Source organism: Protopterus annectens, chromosome 4.part0, assembly GCF_019279795.1.
Source record: "Protopterus annectens isolate FY-2018-M chromosome 4.part0, PAN1.0, whole genome shotgun sequence".
Lineage (NCBI taxonomy): Eukaryota > Metazoa > Chordata > Ceratodontiformes > Protopteridae > Protopterus > Protopterus annectens.
Window position 1 is genome coordinate 424,711,166 of NC_056733.1, and position 20,731 is coordinate 424,731,896.

Sequence of the window (20,731 nt, forward strand, 5' to 3'; positions counted from 1 at the left end):
CCAAGGCTCCTCTAGCAGATGAGGCTTCAGAAAGGGGAAACAAATTTCATGAGGCCAATACGGGGCAATTAAGATAAGTGTCCTGCCCAGAAAACTGGCTTTCTGCAATACTTTGGGAATCAATGGGAATGGGGGAAAAATATAAAGGAGCCCCGGAGGCCAATCGTGGATAAGTGCATCCCTGTTGAGGGATCAGGGCAAAGTAGTTGCTGCACTTGGTGTTTGTGGGGGTGGCAAAAAGGTCGCAGCAAGGCTGGCCCCATTTGCGGAAAATCATTTCCGCTATTTCGTTCTTGAGAGACCACTCATGAGGTAGCAGAATAGTTCTGCTGAGTCTGTCCGCTATTACGATGGATTTCCCCGGGATGTGCGTTGCAGTCAGAAAATTCTGGGTGGACTCTGCCCAATTCCATAATCTCAGAGCCTTTCGACACAGGGGGTAGGATTTGGTTTCTCCTTGTTTGTTGATGTACTAGACTACTGACATGTTGTCCAACTGGATTGCAATTGTGCCAAGAGGAAGAGTCTCTTGAAAGGCCTGCAATGCTAGAAGAACTGCTCTCATCTCCAGGACATTTATGTGCAAATGAGCCTCATGAGCCTGCCAAGTACCTTGGGCTGTCCGTCCCTGATAATGCCCCCCCCACCCGATCAGGGAGGCATCTATGGTCACCGTTGCGACTGGAGAGGTAAGAACAAATGGGCGGCCCACAGTCACTGTCTCCGACGTCAGCCACCAGCGAAGGTCTTTCTTGCAAGAGTCGGTAATCAAGACTAGATGATTCAAGAGTAATTCCTGAAAGGTCCATTGAGTGAATAGCAGCCATTGAAGAATGCGCATGTGGGATCTCGCAAGTGGTATTGCAATAATTGCTCCTGCCATCGTGCCAGTTTGAGAATCTGTGATGCTGGGACTTTTCGCTTTGACAGAAGATCCACAATCTGTTGTTGGAGGACAATAACTCTTTCGGGGACATGCTGACCATGTCTAAGTCTGCTCCTATAAAGACTGTACACTGTGACGGCAATAAGGTAGACTTTTCTAAATTTATCGTAATGCCCAACTGTGAACAAAGATCCCTGGTAGCGTCCCTTGCCCGAATAAGCTGATGCCTGGTGGGGATGGTAAGGAGCCAGTCGTCCAAGTAAGGAAACACCTGGATTCCTGAATGCCTCAAGTGAGCCATGACCACTGCCATGCACTTGGTGAACACTCTGGGGGCTGTAATGAGACCAAAGGGCAGTGCCCGAAACTGGAAATGACTGGCTCCCAGCCGGAAGTGCAGATGATCCCTGGATGGCCTAGCCATTTTGATATGGTAGCACACATCCTGTAGATTGATACAGCACATCCAATCGTCCTTCCCTAAAAATGGGAGAATGGACTGAAGCGTGACCATCCAGAACTTCGTCTTCACCACATATCTGTTGAGCTTGCTGAGGTCCAGAATAGGTCTCCAGTCCCCCGTCTTCTTTGGTACCAAAAAGAACCTTGAGTAAGTTCCGGATCCTTGCTGGTCTGCTGGGATTGGCTGGATGACTCTTTTTTGCAATAATTTCTGGACCTCTACGGATGCTACATCCCACAGACTGGGTGGAACGTCTGGGATTCCTTTTGTTGGTCTGGGGTAAGAGTGAAAGGGGATAGAAAATCCTCTGGATATAACGTTTTGTACCCATCGGTCTTCTGAGATATTTAGCCAGGTGCCTAGGTACAAAGACAAACATCCCCAGACTGCCTCCAGAGCAGGACAGTCGAGCCTCCTTTCAGGAGTGCTGATAGGGTTTCCCAAGGAACTGATCTCTGTCACCCTGGTTCTGCGGACCCCCTCTGCCACGTGGGCATCGTCCTCCACCATTGCCGCCCCCTCTGCCCCTGGAGGAGGCTTCACCTTGTGAGTTCGGAAAAGCTCCTTGGGTCTTATAGAACCACATTTTCCCACCCCATTGACCTTTAGGATAAGGTCTAGTAGGGGTAGAAAAATGGACCCAAACAGCAGATAGAGTCTTACAGTCTTGCTCACATCTGGTGAGGGTCTCTTTTACTTTTGGTCCAAGTAAGGAGGAACCATCTAAAGGGGCATGCACAAACGACGACTTAAAAGGTTCCGCAAAAGAACATAAGCGCATCCAGGAATGTCTCCGCAGATCAATTCATGTACCCACAGCCCTACTCATTCCATCAGTTGCGTAAGACATGAGGGGCATGGACGAGTTTACAATGGAATTGAGGGTAGCAAGCTGAGAAGTCACCTTGCCCGCCGAGTTGGTTACTGCACCCAGGAGAGTATCTCCAAGCTCCTTGAGGAGATCACTTTGTAGATGTGTGAAGTGGGTCAGGTACTTCAATGAGCGAAGTGCAAAGGTCGTAGAACTGAACATCCACTTCCCGAATCAGTCCATTATCCTAGTCTCTCTATTAGGAGGATGGACAGACATAGAAGTCTCAGACATCTCCTTTTTAGTGGCTGCCGCCACCACCATGGCATCAACAGGTATGAGTTTAGATAAAAAGGCCTTGTCATGGGGTGCAGATATGTACTTGTTTGACCTTCTAGGAACAGGCTCCATAGAATCTGGTGACTCCCACGCCCTTCGAGATAAAAGATCCATTAACTCATCAAAGGGCGGAGACACCCAAGAGTTTGAGGGTCAGGACCCGAAAGCCTTCAGGAGCACCGATTCGTCCTCGGTAGGGTTTTGGGGCTGCCAGTTCCCCCTCTGCTTAAGGATCTCAAGGATATCCCCAAAGGAAATATCCTCAGAGGGGAACTTTGGGGATCCTTCTGATTCCTCCAAATCGGTGTCCAATGTGATGGATTCCTGAGGGAAATCTAGATGGCTCCTCTTACATAGCCTCTTCCGAGGAACCTCCTCAGTGGGAATCTCTGGGGAGGTTTCGGAAGAGCAGGGTTCCCCCAAAGGGATGTGCTGAGGCTCTGGGTCCCTACGCTTATGGTGAACCTGTGGTAGCGGAGAAGCAGGAGGCGCCTTTCGAGAGGAGGCTGTGGAAGTCCTGGGGACAAAGCCCTCTTCATGGCATCGAAGGCCCCACGGCTCTGATGCGAGGAAGCACCCAGGTCCAAAGACACCGAAGAATCTTCCCGCACCAGAACCGCTGGTTCCGAGCCCAAGGTAGGAGACGAACTCATCTGTGCCAAAGCTCCAAGAGGAAGAGTCAGAACCGACGTTCCCCCTGGAACCAACAGGAGAGTGTCGGCTCCCAGATTCTATTGCCAGAACAGGGGATATCAGGGTGGTCGGTACCGACAGGTCAGAAGTGAGTGTCAGCACAGACTGTTCCACCAACGACTGAATGGCCCCCTCCGGCTCTGAAGTCTCGGTTCGAGTAGGAGGAGGAGCAACAACAACAACAGAAGCGGACTTTGTCGGTTCCGAAGCAGCTGGAGCTGAAACAGACAGAATTTTGGCAAGCACCACAGCCTGTAAAAGTCTCCACACCACTCAGTCCACGTCCGAATCCGAAAGTCTGGAAGCCCGAGAGGAGACTACCAACGGAGCCGGTGACCCCAGAATCAGGGACCTCAACGTAGGAGACTGGGGACCGGCTCCTACCAGCAAACTGAACGGTCGGCTCTGATGACAGTGGAGCTGAGACCATAGCCTTTTTAGGAGATTTCGACACCGAAGAGCCCTTCGGTGCCAAACCAGATGAAGGGGATGGAGAGGAGGGTTTTGGTTGACCAGGAGCCGAATCCAGGTCGGATTGAAAGGCCGACTTGAGTAACCCCTACTCCACTAACTTGCGCTTCCTCTCAGCTAGCATCCTGGAACTAAAGCCATGGCAAATAGCACATACCTCTTGTAAATGTACCTCACCCAAACAGTACACATAAGTAGAGTGCCCATCTGTAATGGACATCTTCTGGTTACATTTGCCTTTTCTGACATGTTAAGTATAATCACACCATCACCACAATAACCAAAAAATAAGCCTAACTGGCTAAAGTATAAACAGGCAGCTAACTTTAAGCTGTAAAGAAGCCCTACAAGGTTAAGGAAAACAAGAGGACCAAAAAAAAAAAAAAAAAAAAAAAACAGCCAAAGCCTAACCGGCTAACAACAAAATAATTTGCACCAAAAACTGCAAAGCCTAACTTGGCTGAGATAGAGCAACCAGGAATAACAGGCCAAGCCCAACAAAAACTGCAAAGCCTAAATCGCCTGGAATAGAGCAAAGGAATAACAGGTCCAAGCCAAACAAGAGAGAAGAAAACAACTATTTGCTAACTATGAAAATCCGAAAATGAATTAAGAGAAACAGCACAATATAGTGATCTATCTAACTAAGAAACAATTAAACTTTTTGAAAAAAATTTTTCTGAAAAAAGCCACAACACTTATCTCTTCCACAGCCAAGAGCTGTAGAGAACACCAGATCAGTTGCGGTGGCCAACTAGATCTGGGGAATGTAGTGGTGCATTGTGGGATAGGGCTTTGGCCTTCAGCTGTTTTGAGACCTCGAGCTTTGCTATTTGGCCGAATTGGAGCTGATGGTCGGCTCCGAACCCATCAGTAAGAATGAAGGCGAGATTAAACAACTTCACATCTAAGGTCATGCTTTTTACCACAGAAATATCACACAACTAAAAAAATCCTTTTTTATTATCTCAAATGATAATACCCAAGTGGAACTTGTATCCCCAAACAAACTTCTATGAGTTATCATTGATGACAACCTAAAACTTGACCAGCACTTAATATATGCCGTTAGAAAGACACATCAAAAACTAGGAACCATGTGTAGATCCAAACACTACAGTAACACCACCACCAGAAAAAAAACATAGCATCTACTTTCCTACTACCACCATTACTTTAAACATTGCCTACTTCTACTAACTTAAATTCTAACTTTGAACCTAAACTTAGCATGTGTTACAATAAAACTGATACATTTGCTTCAAATCTCTCTGCATACACTCATCACTGCAAAGCCCTCAAAACAATTACACCTCAAACTATTTTCTACCAATCTGAAAACTGTCCAGATCTCAAAAACACTCTGCATTCCTACTGCACTACAGGATCTTTAAGATCTAGCAACCAATCTTGCCTTAAAACCACCAACAAAAATAATACATCAGGTGACTCAATATACACCAACCCAGTAGCTAAAATCTGGAATAATGTTCCACTCCATGTTACGTTTATCACAGCACTCCACAACTTTAAACTCTCAAACAAACAGCATCTCTAAATCCTGGCTCTGTTCCTGCCACAATCCAGATTGGCTATACTCTTCCCCTCACCTCCTTTTATCATAACTACTTCCATTCTCTTCTACCTGCTTTTCTTCTCTCCTATGGCTTTTTCTCTCACATACTTTCTGAATAATTTTTCTCACATTACTAAAACAAAAAACACTCCTATGTTGTGTATGCTACTCTGTACAAGTTGAACAAATTAATACACATTACTACTGCTAAAAAGCTGTATCTATGTATCGTATGTTTGTACCTGTAAACTGTATTTGTAATTACTACCATACCAACAATTACATGTGGAGCTTTTCTCCCCAGCCTCTACTGAAAAGGAGTATGCCAGTCATCCTAGATGGACTTTCCCAGTAATCAAATAAAAAAATAAATTAAATAAATAAAAATCTTTATACAAGAATATACATTGCATTAGAATAAAGCTTAATACATCCATTAGAAATACTACTGTTGTGTTTAGAAAGTCATTTTAAGCAATACAATGATATAGATTCTCAGTGCATTTAAAAACCCTTTATTATGAAGTATTCAATTCAACTTTTATGAGAACATAAAGGGGTTTGAGCTTTGTCTAAAAATTCTTCGGCAAGGGCTTACAACTCAAATAGACAAAAACTTGGTCTGTTCACAGAAGTACGAATGCATTACATTATTGAAATTAATGCGTACAAGTGCTTTTTTTAACATTTTAAAGATAACATAAAAATTATATTTATTTTGCATAGAGCTGTACAACTTGTTATTCTTCTCTTTCAACAAAACAGTTTAGTATTGCCTTGTCATGTATCTTACAATTGCAGACCTGTGCAATCAAGTACTGTTGTTTAACACCAATCTATAATAAAGACGCAGGAGGTCCATTTTCTCTGAAACTACAGAACGTTATTTCTCTGTCCACTTGTCTTAGATCAGTGATCCTAGGCACCAGAGATGAAATTCAAGAACTTTTCTCTTATGATGGAATCATTCCTTTGTTTCTCTTCCTATCTGCCATGGTTCTCCGGTTGTGATTTCCTCGTAATGACTTATTGGCCTCTTTCCTCCGCCGTTCTAGCAAGGTCTCTTTGCTCTGCCCTTGTCCTTTCGTATTTCCCACTACAGATGAGTTATCAAACCTGTGCCTAGAACAGAGGGGAAAAATGCAGCAGTAGTTAATAAATCAGTATGGGAGGGAAACTCATTTGCATATTAAAAGTCAGACATGTCTGCGTAGTAACGCAAACAGGTTGGCGTACTTTGGTAACTGATTGGAATTACTGTTTATTAACTGAGCAGGGTGGGCAACTTTCATTCATGATCTGAACAAGAGGCACAGCAGTCCAAGAAGTATAACGTATTTTAGAAATAAACCTACAATTAATGTTTTAGGAAGTAATTGAAAGTTAAATGCTTGAGGCGATCATATAACCGAGTACTAAACCAATGAAACACTCATGCAGGCTGAATGCTACCTGAAAACGATCAGCAATTAAATGCCAAAATATAATGCCCTTCATAATAAATGACAAAATCTGCATATAATTTCTAAAGCTCACAGAGTACACAAAGGGTAAACAAGAGTATATTATGAGTATGCTGTTATTTAACAGTTTGATTATTAAGTGTTTGTATCCCGTATGCTAATTGGAATCTGTAAAACAAATAGAGATGGTTATTCCTGTTGTAAACTTTTTAAGGTTTGCTTTTTTGTTTGATTAGTCTTAGATTGGAAGGAAGTATGCTCCAAACTGTAGGGCCTAAAATAAACTCTCACTCTTATAGCTTGCACTTCGGGATCTAATGAATACAGAGTGGTGTTTAGGGAGAACTTTCTCAACCAAGTAGAAGCATCCATGTTTGTTTTATGTTAACTACCACTTCTGTCACCAATGTACGCCAACCTGATTGCGTTAATACACAAGTAGCAAAAGGCACTGCCACTGTTTTCCTTCAGTGGTTGGCGAGGGAACATTTGTTCCCTACTGACACATAATTCAGTATCACACTCAGTCCATGTGATGACAGAATCATATGCCCAACTGCAACATATTGCAGCTTGTGGTTCAGAAACTATGTTTTTACCTGGACTGTAATTTATTATGCTGTTATACTAGTTTAGAGGGCCACAGAATAGGAGCAAGAAAGGAAAGAAAAAGGAGGAACCCAGTATAACCAATCCATGAAATACTACTTATAAAATATCACTAGTTTCAGACCTTGGTATACTAAATACATATGGTGCAGGATGTGTAAATGCACCTTGCACCTTAAGTACAATATGCTGCTAGGGACCACTGCACTTCATAAACTTGAATTGTCGTAGTGGCCAGGACAGCACGATCACATTCTCCATATAGTACAGTTGTGTACACTTACCATAAATGTAGATGATTGAGTGTGTTCACTGTTGCAGTCATCACATTTGGGTTATCTGCTTGCATTAGCCCTCAGTCGGCCTGATTAACAAAGTATTAGGTCCTGCATCGGTTGCGGTCTCTTCTTCCATGATGTCAGGCAGTCAGGGGTATAAAACATGCAGCCAACGCCATTACATCAGTTTTTCTTGCCCCAGATGTCAGGTGCCCCCATAATGGGAAGCAATAAAATAAATATAAATATATACAAGGATACATTTCCAATAAAAAAACAAATACACCAAAAAGCTATAGAGGTATAGCCAAGAAAAGTCAGGGGGCTGGAGGAAGGGTAACCAGGACTACAACAGTGAATACACTCGAACATCTACATTTATGGCAAGTTTACACAACTGTACTATGTTCTTAGTGTTCACTGTTGCAGTTATCACATTTGGGTAGATTCCCAAAGCTAAGGATGGGAGGAGGAATTTAGATAGCATTAGGACAAGCTAGAAGGCCCCCCCAAGACTGCAATGGCAAAGCCAGCTCTGGATTTAAAGAAAATTGGCAAAGAGTAATGCTTGGTGAAAGTATGTACAGAACTCCAGGTAGCAGCTTCTAGGATGTCCCTAGTAGGGACACCTCTGAGAAAGGCTGTAGAGGTAGATGCAGCCCTGGTTGAATGGGGTCTGATGCCCTGTGGGATAGGGTTTCCATGGTGCTTATAGCAGAAATGAATTCAATGGCCTATCCATTTAGAAATGGTTTGCTTTGAAATAGCCTTCCCCTCTGCCCCTGCAGCAAAAGCCACCAGCAGTTGTTCAGATTTCCTTTGAGGTTTAGTCCTGTTCAAGTAAAATCTAAGTTGTCTATGCACATCTAAGGAATGCAGTATCCGTTCCCTCTTGTTCTGTGGATTAGGAAAGAAGGTTGGCAAATGGATGGACTGATTAAGAGCCACACTGGATACCACCTTGGGCATGAAGGAAGGATTGGTTCTGAGGGACACCCTGTCTGCATGAAAGATGATGAAAGGCTCTACTGCCAGAAGGGCCTGTAATTCAGATACCATCATTGCTAAATTGATTGCTAAAAGGAAGGCTGTTTTCCAAGAAAGGAATTTTAAATCTGCACTAGCAGCTGGCTCTAAAGGAGGAAGAGTGAGTTTCTCTAATACAAAGTTAAGGTCCCAGGCAGGGGTTGGGGCCCTCCTGGGTGGTCTTAAAATTTTGGCCCCTCTGAGGAACTGCTTGAGCAGTGGATGAGAGAAGAGGGGAGGTTCTGTGTTATAATGAGCTGAAATGGCTGAGGCGTGAATTTTGAAGGAGGAAAAAGAAAGGCCCTTGTGAAGCATCACAATTAAGTATTGTAAAATCTGAGGTAACTTGGGCGCTGCTGTGCTCATCCCTTGAGACTGGTTCCAGGCACAGAATCTTTTCCATTTTTCTGCATAAGATTTTCTAGTACTAGGCCTACTTGCCTCTAAAATGATATCCATCACTGGTTTACTGAGGGACGGTAAAGGAGAGATTAGGTAATTAGCCAGGCTGCTAGGTTCAGGGTTTGAAGCTGAGGGTGCAGAATCTGGTTCTCCTGCTGAGACAACAGGGTAGGGGTCTGAGGCAGGTGCCATGGGGGCAACAGTGACACACTGCGCAAGAGAGGGTACCAGTCTTGGCATGACCAGTCTGGTGCAATCAATATCGTCCTTGGTTTGTCCTGTTTGATCTTTAGTAGTACTTTGGAGAGGAGAGGCAGAGGAGGAAAGGCATAAACTGATAGGTTTTCCAACTGAAGGACAGAGCATCGACTTTCCAAGCTTGTTTGTGGGGAGTCCTTGTGCAAAATTTGCCTAATTGGTAGTTCTGGGGGGGAGGCAAACAGGTCTATATCCAAGCTCCCCCATTTGTTTGTCAACATGTTGAAAGTCTTTGGCTCCAGTTTCCACTCGTGTGGGTCCATGAGGTTTCTGCTTAGTCCGTCTGCCACTGTATATAGTTTTCCTGGCAGGAATTGAGCTTGTAGATGCACTTGATAGCTCAAGGCTGTGTTCCACAGTGCCATGGCTAGTCTGTAGACGGCGTAAGAATGGGTACCCTTCCTGCTTGTTTATGTACCACATAACAGTGGTGTTGTCCATCTTTACCATTAATTGACCTGGAAGAATGTGGTCCTTGAAGGCTGTCACAGCATTCTGTACAGCTAACATTTCTTTTTGATTGATATGCAGGTGCATTTGACTTGGGTCCCATTTGCCCTGAATGCACTTCCCTGCCAGCTGAGCCCCCCATGCATAGTTTCATGCATCTGTTGTTAGGGTTTGGGCGGCAGGGGGTAGAGTGAATGGTAGTCCCTTGTTTTGCTGGCAGGCCTTTGCCCACCAAAGGAACTTTAACCGTAGGCAAGGTATGATAGGAATCATTGCTTCTAGATCATGAGAATGTTGACACCATAGGCTTTTTAGATACCACTGTAGTTTCCTCATATGCAGTCTTGCATATGGAATTAGAAGATGCAGGAGGCCATGAACCCCAAGTATTTGCTTTGCAGATAGCAGGGTTTTTGTGGCCAATAGTTTGAAGTAGGTTGTCAAATGAATTTGTTTCTCTGGCGTGAGGAAAGCCATCTGGGAAGTTGTATTCAAGCTTGCTCCCAGGAATATAATTTGTTGACTTGCTTTTGAGCCTCTGTCTTCTACTTTGGGGGTAGGTATGGCCAATGGTTTGGAGTTGGTAACGTGTGGAAGTGAAATCTGTATCCTTGGGTAACTATATTTAATACCCATTTGTCCTGGGTAATGAGTTCTCAGTTTTTTGCGTGTAGAGCAATCTTTCCCCCCAAAGGGGCAGTCAGTTGAGAAGTGCTTGGAAGTTTTAAAGTTAAGTCACTGAGACAGTTTACCATAGGGAGGGGTTTTACTACTCCCAGATTTGGAAGTGGGGGCCCCCCACTGCTTAGTCCTGTGCGTACTCTGGGACTGAAGCCTGGGTGCTCTGCTGGATCTGGGTTTGGACAGAGAAGGCCTGGAGGAGGCAGAAAAGGACCAGTTCTTAGAGGGCCAATGCCTACTAAATCTTGGAGGTTGCACTTGTAAGAAATCTTTAACACTTTGCATAGATTTAGCTTTTTCCTTCATCTTTTTGAGAACTTCTGCCTTGCTGCCAAACAGGCGGTCCTGATTTAAGGGAGCATCCAGTAATTTAGCTTTAACATGATCTGGCAAGGATTGCTCCTTAAGCCAAGCATGCCTTCTAAGTACAGACCCAGTGACAACAGCCCTGCAAGATGCACTAGTGAATCAAAACCACATTGCAAAGTATGTTTTCCAACCTGTTCTGCAGAATGCATTAAATCCTGTAAAGCCTTATTTTCAGCACAATCAGGAATCAACATCATTTTCTGTTTAAGCAATCCAGTAATATGCTGCTGATACTTTAACATATGAAACTGGCAGTTTAAGGCCCTAATGGCCAAGGTTGCAGAAGTGTATACCTTTTTACCCCATCTATCCAGCGCCCTGGAGTCTCTATCAGAGGGGGTAGGATTTTTGGCAGTAGTAGCTTTAATGCCCTTGGGTCCCTGTGAAATGGTCTCAGGATCTGCAGTAGGATTTTTGAAAAGGAACTTGTGAGAGTCAGGAACCTTGTAATATCTATCAGGTTTTCTGGGAACAGGAGGTAAAGAGTCAGGGGCCAAGCTAGATTCCACAAAGACATCATCAACAATGTCTAGGACAGGAGGGATGGCTAAAGACCTGTGCTGGGGCAGGAGTAAGAAATCCCTAAGCCTCTCTTTAGAATCAGAGAAATACTGACTTTCCCAACGAAAATGCTCCCTAAGAGTATGCAAGGTTTCACCAAAATAGAAATCCTCTGGGGGGAAGCAGAGGGAATAGAGTCCTCAGCATCAGAACCCTATAGGTAGATAAGGGTAAATCCTGGTCATCAGAGGAAACAAATTTCAGAATCCTGGTCAGAAGCATCATAAGCAAACTCAGTCCTAGGTCTCTTAGAGGGGGAATGTTGGCTTCCCCTGATTAAAGTAATAAGGTCTTCAGCCATTCTTATCATCTGTTTTTTTAGGCACAGAGGCTTGACCATGCGGTCTGGGCAACAATTTTCTAGGCATGGTTCGAGTTTTAGGCCTTGAAGAAGAAGATGGTGTCGGTTTAATATGCAAGTCAGTAGGCCTGAATACACCCTCAGAAGCCGGTGCCTGCGCAGCGGCTCCGGACCCATCCAATGTAGAGACATCAGCAGGTTCCACAGTTGAAGCATCTTGCGGCATACCGGACTCCGAATGGGTCTCAGTAGAGGCCTGCGAATCTGAAGTAGCGGGTATCAGGGGCTGCGAAAGCACCTCACTGAGTACTGGCGACTGGCTTAGGAGAAAAGTCATCGGCAGCTTTGGACCTAGGCGGTCCTTCTCTGTCTTTATCTTTACAGTTTTTTGGAATGTCGGTAGTTGGATGGCTTATCGAAGACATATCTGGATAATTGAACTGAGCACCAAAATATTTAGAAGCGAAAATGTACAGACGACGGATAGTTCATTGTTTAAATAAGGCACTAAACTGACAGCGAGGTACGTCGTGGTCGGGGCCTAGGGAAGGAATGCAGTACGAATGAAAATCTTTATGAGGTATTTGCTTTCCACAAGAAATGCAATTATTTACTTTTACTGACATTGGTTTAGAGCAAGAAAAAGTTTCCCCAACGGGGTACTCCGCTTTAAGTTGAAGACTTCGGTTCTGAAACTCGAAAATGAAAATTTCAGAAGTCGTCCGACCGGCACTTGCGAACTGCGTCTGCTTCGGGCACCGTATGGCAAGAAAGACTGATGAAATGGTGTCGGCTGTATGTTTTATACCCCTGACTACCTGATGTCATGGAAGAAGAGACAGCAACCGATGCAGGACCCAAGACTTTATCAGGCCGACTGAGGGCTACTGCAAGCATATAACCCAAATGTGATGACTGCAACAGTGAAACACGAAGAACATCTTGAATGGAGCACAGGAGTGCCTGGTATGTATCAGCATGCACAGGAATAACAGACAGTGCTGTGTAGTTTGGCAGCACTACAGAGTAAGCTAGGTGGTACTGTACAGCATGCCTTGCCAAATACTGGCAGCAGCTACTTGGTAAAGCATGCAGTACAGTAAGTAGTTCCTTACTCAGTAATTTTGTATGCCAGTGATCTGAATGTCTGTGATTCATTCTTAGGCATGCATGCAGCAGGAATAAGGGTATCTGGTGCCGTGTATGATTACATTTTCAGAATCATACTAGCATTACATGGTGGGGGACAGGACATGTAGTGTACTGTATTTGACAATGAAGGTCCTTCCGTGAAATGGAGGTTTTTTTTTTCTTGCTTCCTTTTCCTGGTTTAGAGTTCAGCAATGTATACTTACCCAACATACAAACAGGAAAGCAGGATTACTGTGTTTGTCAGAACTCCCGTCCATTCCACAATTACTGTCATGTAGGTTATGCCTTCGGGACCATTGAAAAAACAAGCCACATTGAAAAATAGTGGACGCAAGAATCCATTCAATATATGTTAAGCTCTTTTATCTGTATGTTTAGACTTCTTCAGAATATAATGAACAATTCAACATGAGCGGTATTTAAAACAAAAATATCAATCACATGACCAGCAACACTTGCTAAAACACAACCAGTCATGTTAAATGTCAAAAGGCATTTATTGTGACTGATTCTATTTTAAATAAAGCTCCTTGCATTCCATTTTTTTACTGCACTGGTGCTTCCAAAATTAATGTTACACATCAGGGAGTGCCCTCTTTAGCAGATGGAGCAGTTTCTTGGTACACAATAGAGCAAGATTGCATAAGGACTCCATTGTGTTAGTGGGTTTATGAATTTATGATGCACAAAGTCATGCACAGTAGTTTAGGGCTTTTACAAATCTGGTCCAGAGTCTTTTTAGTCGTTTAAAATCACAGCATGCCAGCTTCATAAGGTTGTACACCTTTGATACTATTTTTGCAAGTGTGCAGACTACACTCATATGACATTCCAGATTAGAATTGATAGAATAACGACCAGAGAAATGAAAGTACATTTGTGTAAGAACTTACTATAACAGCAGATGAGCTACTTTTCACTGTTACAGTATTTCCTACAAAAGGGATATCCTGCCAAGGATAGCCACACATCCAAAAAGCATATCAAAACCTTAGGCCCTTCCAAGAGCCATATGTCAGAGCACAGGAAGTGACTAGGCTAATGGCCCTAGGGCCCCCTAGCCTAGCCAAGTTCTACCATTATTTCCACAATCAGCATCTATTGCCCCTGTCCAAGGACAAAGGTGGAACACCCAAGGTGAATTTATGGTTATCCATCCAATCATGCAGATTGCGCTTGAGGAGGGCCAATGAGGTGCTCTGTTTGTCATGTTCCAAAGGTGTGGTAACCTCTGGGAGACAAATCTGTCCCTCCAGCAGGTTCTATTAATGTCACATACCAGGCTAGGGTCCCTACTGTGAGTAACCCGTGTATTATTTGACTTACAGAGATGCAGCACTTCCAATAAAGCAGGGTCAGACATTGCTTTGTATGCAAGGCAGAGATCACCTCTGAGCAGTCTGTATGAAAGAGAATAAAGTGACAGTGATTTCAGATGATCCACACTGGACAGATGCTGAAGACCCTGAATTTTCTTTGTGAGGAACCTTTGTGGTCCCTCCAACTGCTGCAAGTGCCTGGAAAGATGCATACCAAGAGAGGCGTTATACTCAATTATTGACCTGAGGGAAGAGTACAGGGAGGTTATAACTTAGTTTTTTCTGGAGGCAATGCCCTTACTTATGAGATAAGCCATACAGAATACCCTTCTTACCACTGTGGAGACATGGTGGTCTACGGTAAGGTAGCTGTCAACCTGTGTGCCCAGGTCTCTCTCCACCGAGTGCGTACTCAAGGTGTTGCTATTGTTGTAGTAGTTTGCAGGAACATCTGTCTTACCGAAAGGGATGATAATACTTTTTTTTTGCATTGAGTTTAAGGCCATGACTTTGGTACCAATCATTTATTTGTGTAAGACCCTCTTGTAGGATGTTGACATCATTTGGAGATACTATGACCGCTCTTGGTTTGCAGTCATCAGCAAATTTTGTCAACCACAGACCTTTGGTATCTATTTCTCCAAAGTACCAGCAAAAACTAAGCAATAGAGGTCCCAGGACTGATCCCTGTGGAACACCATTGGTTACAGGTCTATTGTTGGAGGTGGATTCCCCTATTTTGACTATATGGATTCTATCAGTGAGCCAGTTAGTGACCCATCTAACAATATAAGGGTTGATACCTAGCTGGGTGAGTTTCTCAATGATGCCTGATTGGGGGATAGTGTCAAATACTTTGACTAAGTCTAGGAAGGTTGTATGAGCAGATTTCTCACTCATCCAGAGCCTTGGTGACAGTCTCGAAGAAGTCCACCAGGTTTAACAGGCATGATCTCCCTTTGACAAATCCAAACTAAGTAGGGTCAAGTCTTTGGAGATTACCTATATCTTTGTTGATAAGGTCCATGATGATTCGCTCTATGGCCTTGCAGATGAGGCTAATCAAGTTAATAGGTCTGTAGTTCCTGGTTCAGTGAAAGCACCGCTTTTGTGCAAGGGAATAACGATGTCTGTTTTCCATTCAGCTGGGATGAAGCCAGTGCTTAGACTTTGATTGAAAATAATACCCAATGGTGTTGCTAATTCTTGTTGGAGCCCATGTAGGATGCAGCCTGGGATGTTATCAGATCCCATAGATGCCGTGTCTTTGGCTTAAACAGAGTGTTTATGACTTACTCTTTAGAGATACAAGGTAGGGGACAGGTGGTAGGGATGTCATGGGGGTATGTGTAGCTGGGACAGGGGACTGAGGTTTTCATAGAACCTATCAGCCAGCAGGTTAGCTATGTCTACAGGCTCAGTATATGTGGTATCATTAACTACCAGTTTGGCACTCATTTGGGCCTTTCCTTTTAGGATACGGATTTAACTAAAGAATGCCTTCTAGTTATCTTTATATATCCAAGTTAGCTTCTGCAACTAGTTTCTTTGGAGGACTTCACAAGAAGCCTTATTTGCTTGTTTAAGCTGAGGAGGGAGTGTTTCCAGTTTAGGGCGCTTGCTCTCGCTTACTCAGACAACAATTTACTTCCAAGGTGTAGGTACACAAGTGATGTACAAGCCAAATCATCAGAAATGAACTGCCCCAGGAGAACCAGAGCAACTGAAGAGGAAAAATAATACAACATACACATTCAGAAAGGGGAAAAAGATAGGTCTCTCAGCCAGACAGCAAACAGAAAAATTAACATGGGAAAAGACGGAATACTGCAACATTGAAAAGTAAGACATCTACTGTTACAGTAACCATTGTTGCAGTATTCCTTACAAAAAGAGTAATAAACTACTGAAGAAGGTGGGAGGAGGTGGAAGCAACAAAGAACCCCCCCCAAAAAAGCCCAAGGAGGATGGATAAGGCAAAACCTGCTCTAGCCCTAGAAACAACATTCAGCTTGTAGTGCTTAGTAAAAGTATGCACGCAAGACCAAGTGGCAAGTTTCCAAAATGGATTTAGCATCAAACCCTAGAAAAAAGCTCCAAAAGAGGCCACAGCCCTAGTAAAATAAGCATGAAGGGAAACAGGAAGAGAATAACAAAGAAATGGCTACAGAAATATGAGGAGATGGTTTGCTTAGAAACCGCTAAACTCAATTTCTTGACATGAAAAGAAACAAAGTTGCGCAGACTTCCTAATAACTTTAGTCTTATCTAAATAATATACAAGTTGTCTGTACGAATCTAAAGAATGTAGAACCTTCTGACTGCTATTTGGAGGGGAGGGAAAAAACGAAGGAAGATGAATGATTGTTAGACAATGGAGCAAGACTGCACGAGGGCTCCTTTGTGTAGTGGGTTTATGAATTTATGATGCATAAAAGGATTGGTTCTAAGAGACACTATCTGTGAAAAACTAAAAAAGGAAGAGCTGCCATAAAAGCCTAAAGGTCAGAAACTCTCTTGGCACAAGACAGAGGCACTAACAAGATAGTCTTCCAAATACACAGTTTAAAGGTAGAAGACGCTGCTGGTTCAATAGGCTGAGTTAACTTTTCAAGAACAAAATTAAGGTCTCAAGAAGGATGAATTGGCTTTCTTGGAGGCCTGATATGTAGGATGTAGGACATCTTTCAAAAACTATTTAACCTCAAATCTAAAGGAAAGTGGTGGATCCAAAGGCAAACAAGCTGACATATATGCTTTAGCAGACAAGTATGCTACAAGAGAACTAAATAACAAACACAAATAGAAAGAAAACTAGAAGGTCCCACTCACGTCTGTGACACCAACAGAAAATCTCCTCAATTTAGCAACACAGGACTTTTCAGTAATAGGTTTTCTGTCCTCTTGCAAAACCCAAAGCATGTCCTTGGAAAACCTGGTGTCAAAAAGGAATGAAAACTATCACCCACAGCCCCATCTGTAGGGTGAGAAGATGAAGGTGAAACAGCTAGCCCTTGTTCTGTACAAGACAGCCCATCCTGTGAGCTAACTAGTGATGACTGCCTCTGGCCAGGTGAAACAGAAGGGGAAACCAACGCTGTCTGGACCCAAAAGGGAGTCAGTAACAAGATTCTGGGCCTGTCCCATGTGATCTTGTGTAGGACCCTTGGCAACAGAAGAAGTCTGGGATAAGTGTACAGGAACATCTCTTTCCAAGAAAGACTTGGTGTCTGCTTTTAAGCCATAGGACTTTGTACTCTGGAACAGAACTTGAGAAATTGTTCTGAACAGAGACAAACAGATGTACTTGAGGAATACTCCACTGATGCGTTTTCTGAACAAAAACAAATATGAAACTTTAATGTCTGAACAAAAACAAGTATGAAACGCTAATGTCTGATAACTTGGCATTACTGACAGACTGCAATATTCAGTGGCTTACTGGAGAAACAAAAAAAATTAATGCGGGACAGAGCAAACTTTTGAAACAAAGTCAGAGTAGAGAGAGTCTAGAGGTACTAGACAACACTGTGGTCGTGTTTCCTTCCATTCAGCATGTGTTCAGTTGCACCCTCTATCACAAACTTAAACATACCTCTCAACTGTCCAGATTTTTGCCTGACATTTTAGGTCTATCTTGAATAAAATTTGTGGTTTTCTGTCACATCATAGGTTCATAGGTTTATACTAGGCTATCTGCCCTAAGGCATTTATAAGCCTAGCCCAAAGTTATGTGGCTTACGCCACCCCTTATGTTAGAAATAATGTGCCCATTAGTTTGTTGTGCCTCTGTCCAGCAGTGACACAGAGATGATTCCCGGGGTAAACCTACGATCTCCCATCCACCGGTCAAGATTTCTCTTGAACAGAGCCAGCGAGGTGCTCTGCCTCACATGGACTGGGATTTTATTCCACAGCATGGGGAGTCTCTGGGTGATAAATCTATCCCTCCAGCACGTCCTATTTATATCCGTGCTAAGGTTTAAGTCACTTGCTCTAGTGGTTCTGGTGGATTTGGATTTTTTGAGGTGGAGCATGTCCATTAATTCCAGGTTGGTCATGGCCTTGTATGTCAGGCACAGGTCACCTCTGAGCAGACGGTATGCAACTGAATAGAGTTGGAGTTTCTTCAGTCTAGCAGTATATGACAGGTTTTGGAGTCCCTTTATCCTTTTGGTGAGGAACTTTTGGGGTCTCTCCAATTGCTGAAGGTGTCGGGTGAGATACATCCCGAATAAGTGAAGAGTACAGGGGAACAATGACCTCACTTGATCTGGATGTGAATCCCTTCATGATCAGATGGGCAATGTAGAAGGTCTTTCGAACCACTTTAGCAACGTGAGTGTCAAATGAGAGGCCACTGTCAACCTGGGTACCCAGGTCCCTGATAACCTCTTCTGTGCTTAGTGGGTTGCCATGTATATGGTAGCTTGGGGTTACCTTGTTTTTCCCGAAGGGTATGACTATACACTTTTTTGCGTTTAACTTCAGGCCATGGCTCTGGCACCAGCTATCAGTTTCCGTGAGACCCTCTGAAGGATGTCTGTGTCCGATGTACTATGCACTATGGCACCCAGTTTGCAGTCATCCGCAAACTTTGTCAGCCATAGTCCTCCTATGTTTGCCTGTACTTCTGAGAAGTAGATGCCGAACAATAGGGGGCCAAGGACTGAGCCCTGTGGGACACCACCTGTAACCGGCTTGGAGTCTGACATGGCTCCAGCAACTCTAACCCTGTGGGTTCTGTCCTTTAGCCAGTTTGCAACCCATCTTGTGACATATGGGTTTACATTTAAGCTGGTAAGTTTCTCTATGATACCCGAGTGGGGTATTGTGTAAAAGCTTTGCAGGGTCAAGGTAGGCTGTATGGACTGCCTTTCCCTCATCAATGGCCTTGGTAACTGTTTCGAAGAAGTCGACCAGGTTCAAAAGGCAAGATCTGCCCTTGACAAAGCCAAACTGGGTTGGGTCCAAGGTCTGCAAGTCCCCTATGTCCTTGTTTATGAGTTCCATTATGATCCTCTCCATAGATTTGCAGACCAGGCTTGTTAAGCTTATGGGGCGGTAATTACTAGGGTCCGTAGAGGCACCACCTTTGTGGAGTGGGACCACAGTTGCCGTATGCCACTCCTTGGGCACATATCCTGTGGTAAGGCTAAGATTAAACAGCTGCCTTATGTGCGGGTTTAGTTCTTCATTGAGTTCATGTAGCACACAGCCGGGGACACCATCCGGTCCCATTGATGCTGTGTTTTTAGTTTTAGAGAGAGCAGCTTTCACCTGCGCATTTGAGATGTCTGGGAGGCTACACTCTGTTGGGATAGTTATCTCTCCTTTGGGGAGAGGGGGTGAAGTTTGCGCTGAACCTGTCTGCCAGTATGTTGGCAATGTCTGTGGGCTCAGTGATTTTTGTATCATTTTGGACTAATTCTGAGCATATCTGAGAGTTTCCACCCAGGTTTCTGACATAGCCGAAGAAGGCCTTATGATTGTCTTTTGAATCTATGGCAATTTTTTTCTCAAAGTTGGCCTTTGATGATTTTATGAGGGATCGTAGTTTCTTGCTAGTACTGATCAAAGATGCCTTCCTTTTTGGATTTTGCTCTATCATGTAATAGCTTTCTCCTCTTATTGTAAAGTCTGTTTATGGCTGGGGTCCACCAGACTGGACGTTTGCCCTTGGTGGAAAGAGTCTTGGTTTTATTTGGGATTGCCTGATCCATGCAGTCCTGAAGGTGTTCATAGAAGGCATTTGTAAGGGCTTCCAGCTTGGGTTGTGGTTTCCATTGGCTCGGGGCCTTGAAGGATACCACACCTGTCTTGAGTAGTGTGAAGTTTGCTTTAGAGAAGTTCTTCACTGTGGTCTTTTGTTTGGGGTGGGGGCGGGATGTGGATTTCTAGTGAGATTAGTTTATGATCTGATCTCACCAAAGATTTGAGATATACTCGGTGTGTGGAGCATTTTGTCCCCATTGTGATGATGAGATCTAGTATATTTTCTCCTCTTGTGGGGACGGTGACTAGTTGTTCCATGGCATTTGAATTTATGAACTCCAGGAACCTTTGGGCTAGAAAGTTGGGGCTTGAGTAATGTTCCCAGTCTATATTCGGGTAGTTGAAGTCACCCAATATGATGGTGTTGGTGATACATTTATACCCTCCAGTGTCTTCAGGAAGTGTGTGGGTGAGTTTGAGAGGGTGGCCTGCTCTGTAGCATACAAATTGTAGAGCAGTTTTGCCAATGGTTAATTGCACCTGGATGGTTTCCGATGCTGTGTAGCCACCAGCCTGGAGGTGTGGGTATCCTTGATGAATATGGATACACCCTCCTTTTGTGGTATGGTCCGGTTTTGGGCCGGAATGCATGATATGAGGTAAAACCTGATAGTGCCGGGTGCTCTCAGGAGCCTTGAACCAGGTTTCAGTCACAGCACAGACATCGATGTTCTCCATACTGAGAAGGGCCTCGACGTGCATTTTGAGATTTAGACTTCTGGCATTGAGCAGCATTACCCTTAGTTTCTTCCGTTTTTGTTTTCTAGGGTGGTAGGTTTAGAATTTGAGCCTTGCCTAAAAAGGCACTATGGGGGTGGCAAGAGCCTTAGCCAATATCCGGAATCCCA

General features: G+C 43.9%; 1 protein-coding gene across 1 annotated transcript in view; it reads right to left on the minus strand.

Annotated features, from left to right (window-relative positions):
* Positions 1–5,738: 5,738 nt before the first annotated feature.
* ASCC2 (activating signal cointegrator 1 complex subunit 2) overlaps positions 5,739–20,731 on the minus strand; it is a 1,163,586-nt gene continuing 1,148,593 nt past the window's right edge. Inside the window, exon 18 of the mRNA XM_044069746.1 lies at positions 5,739–6,361. Within this exon, the coding sequence (XP_043925681.1) occupies positions 6,193–6,361 (169 nt within the window). The 3' untranslated portion in view covers positions 5,739–6,192. The remainder of the gene's footprint in view (positions 6,362–20,731) is intronic.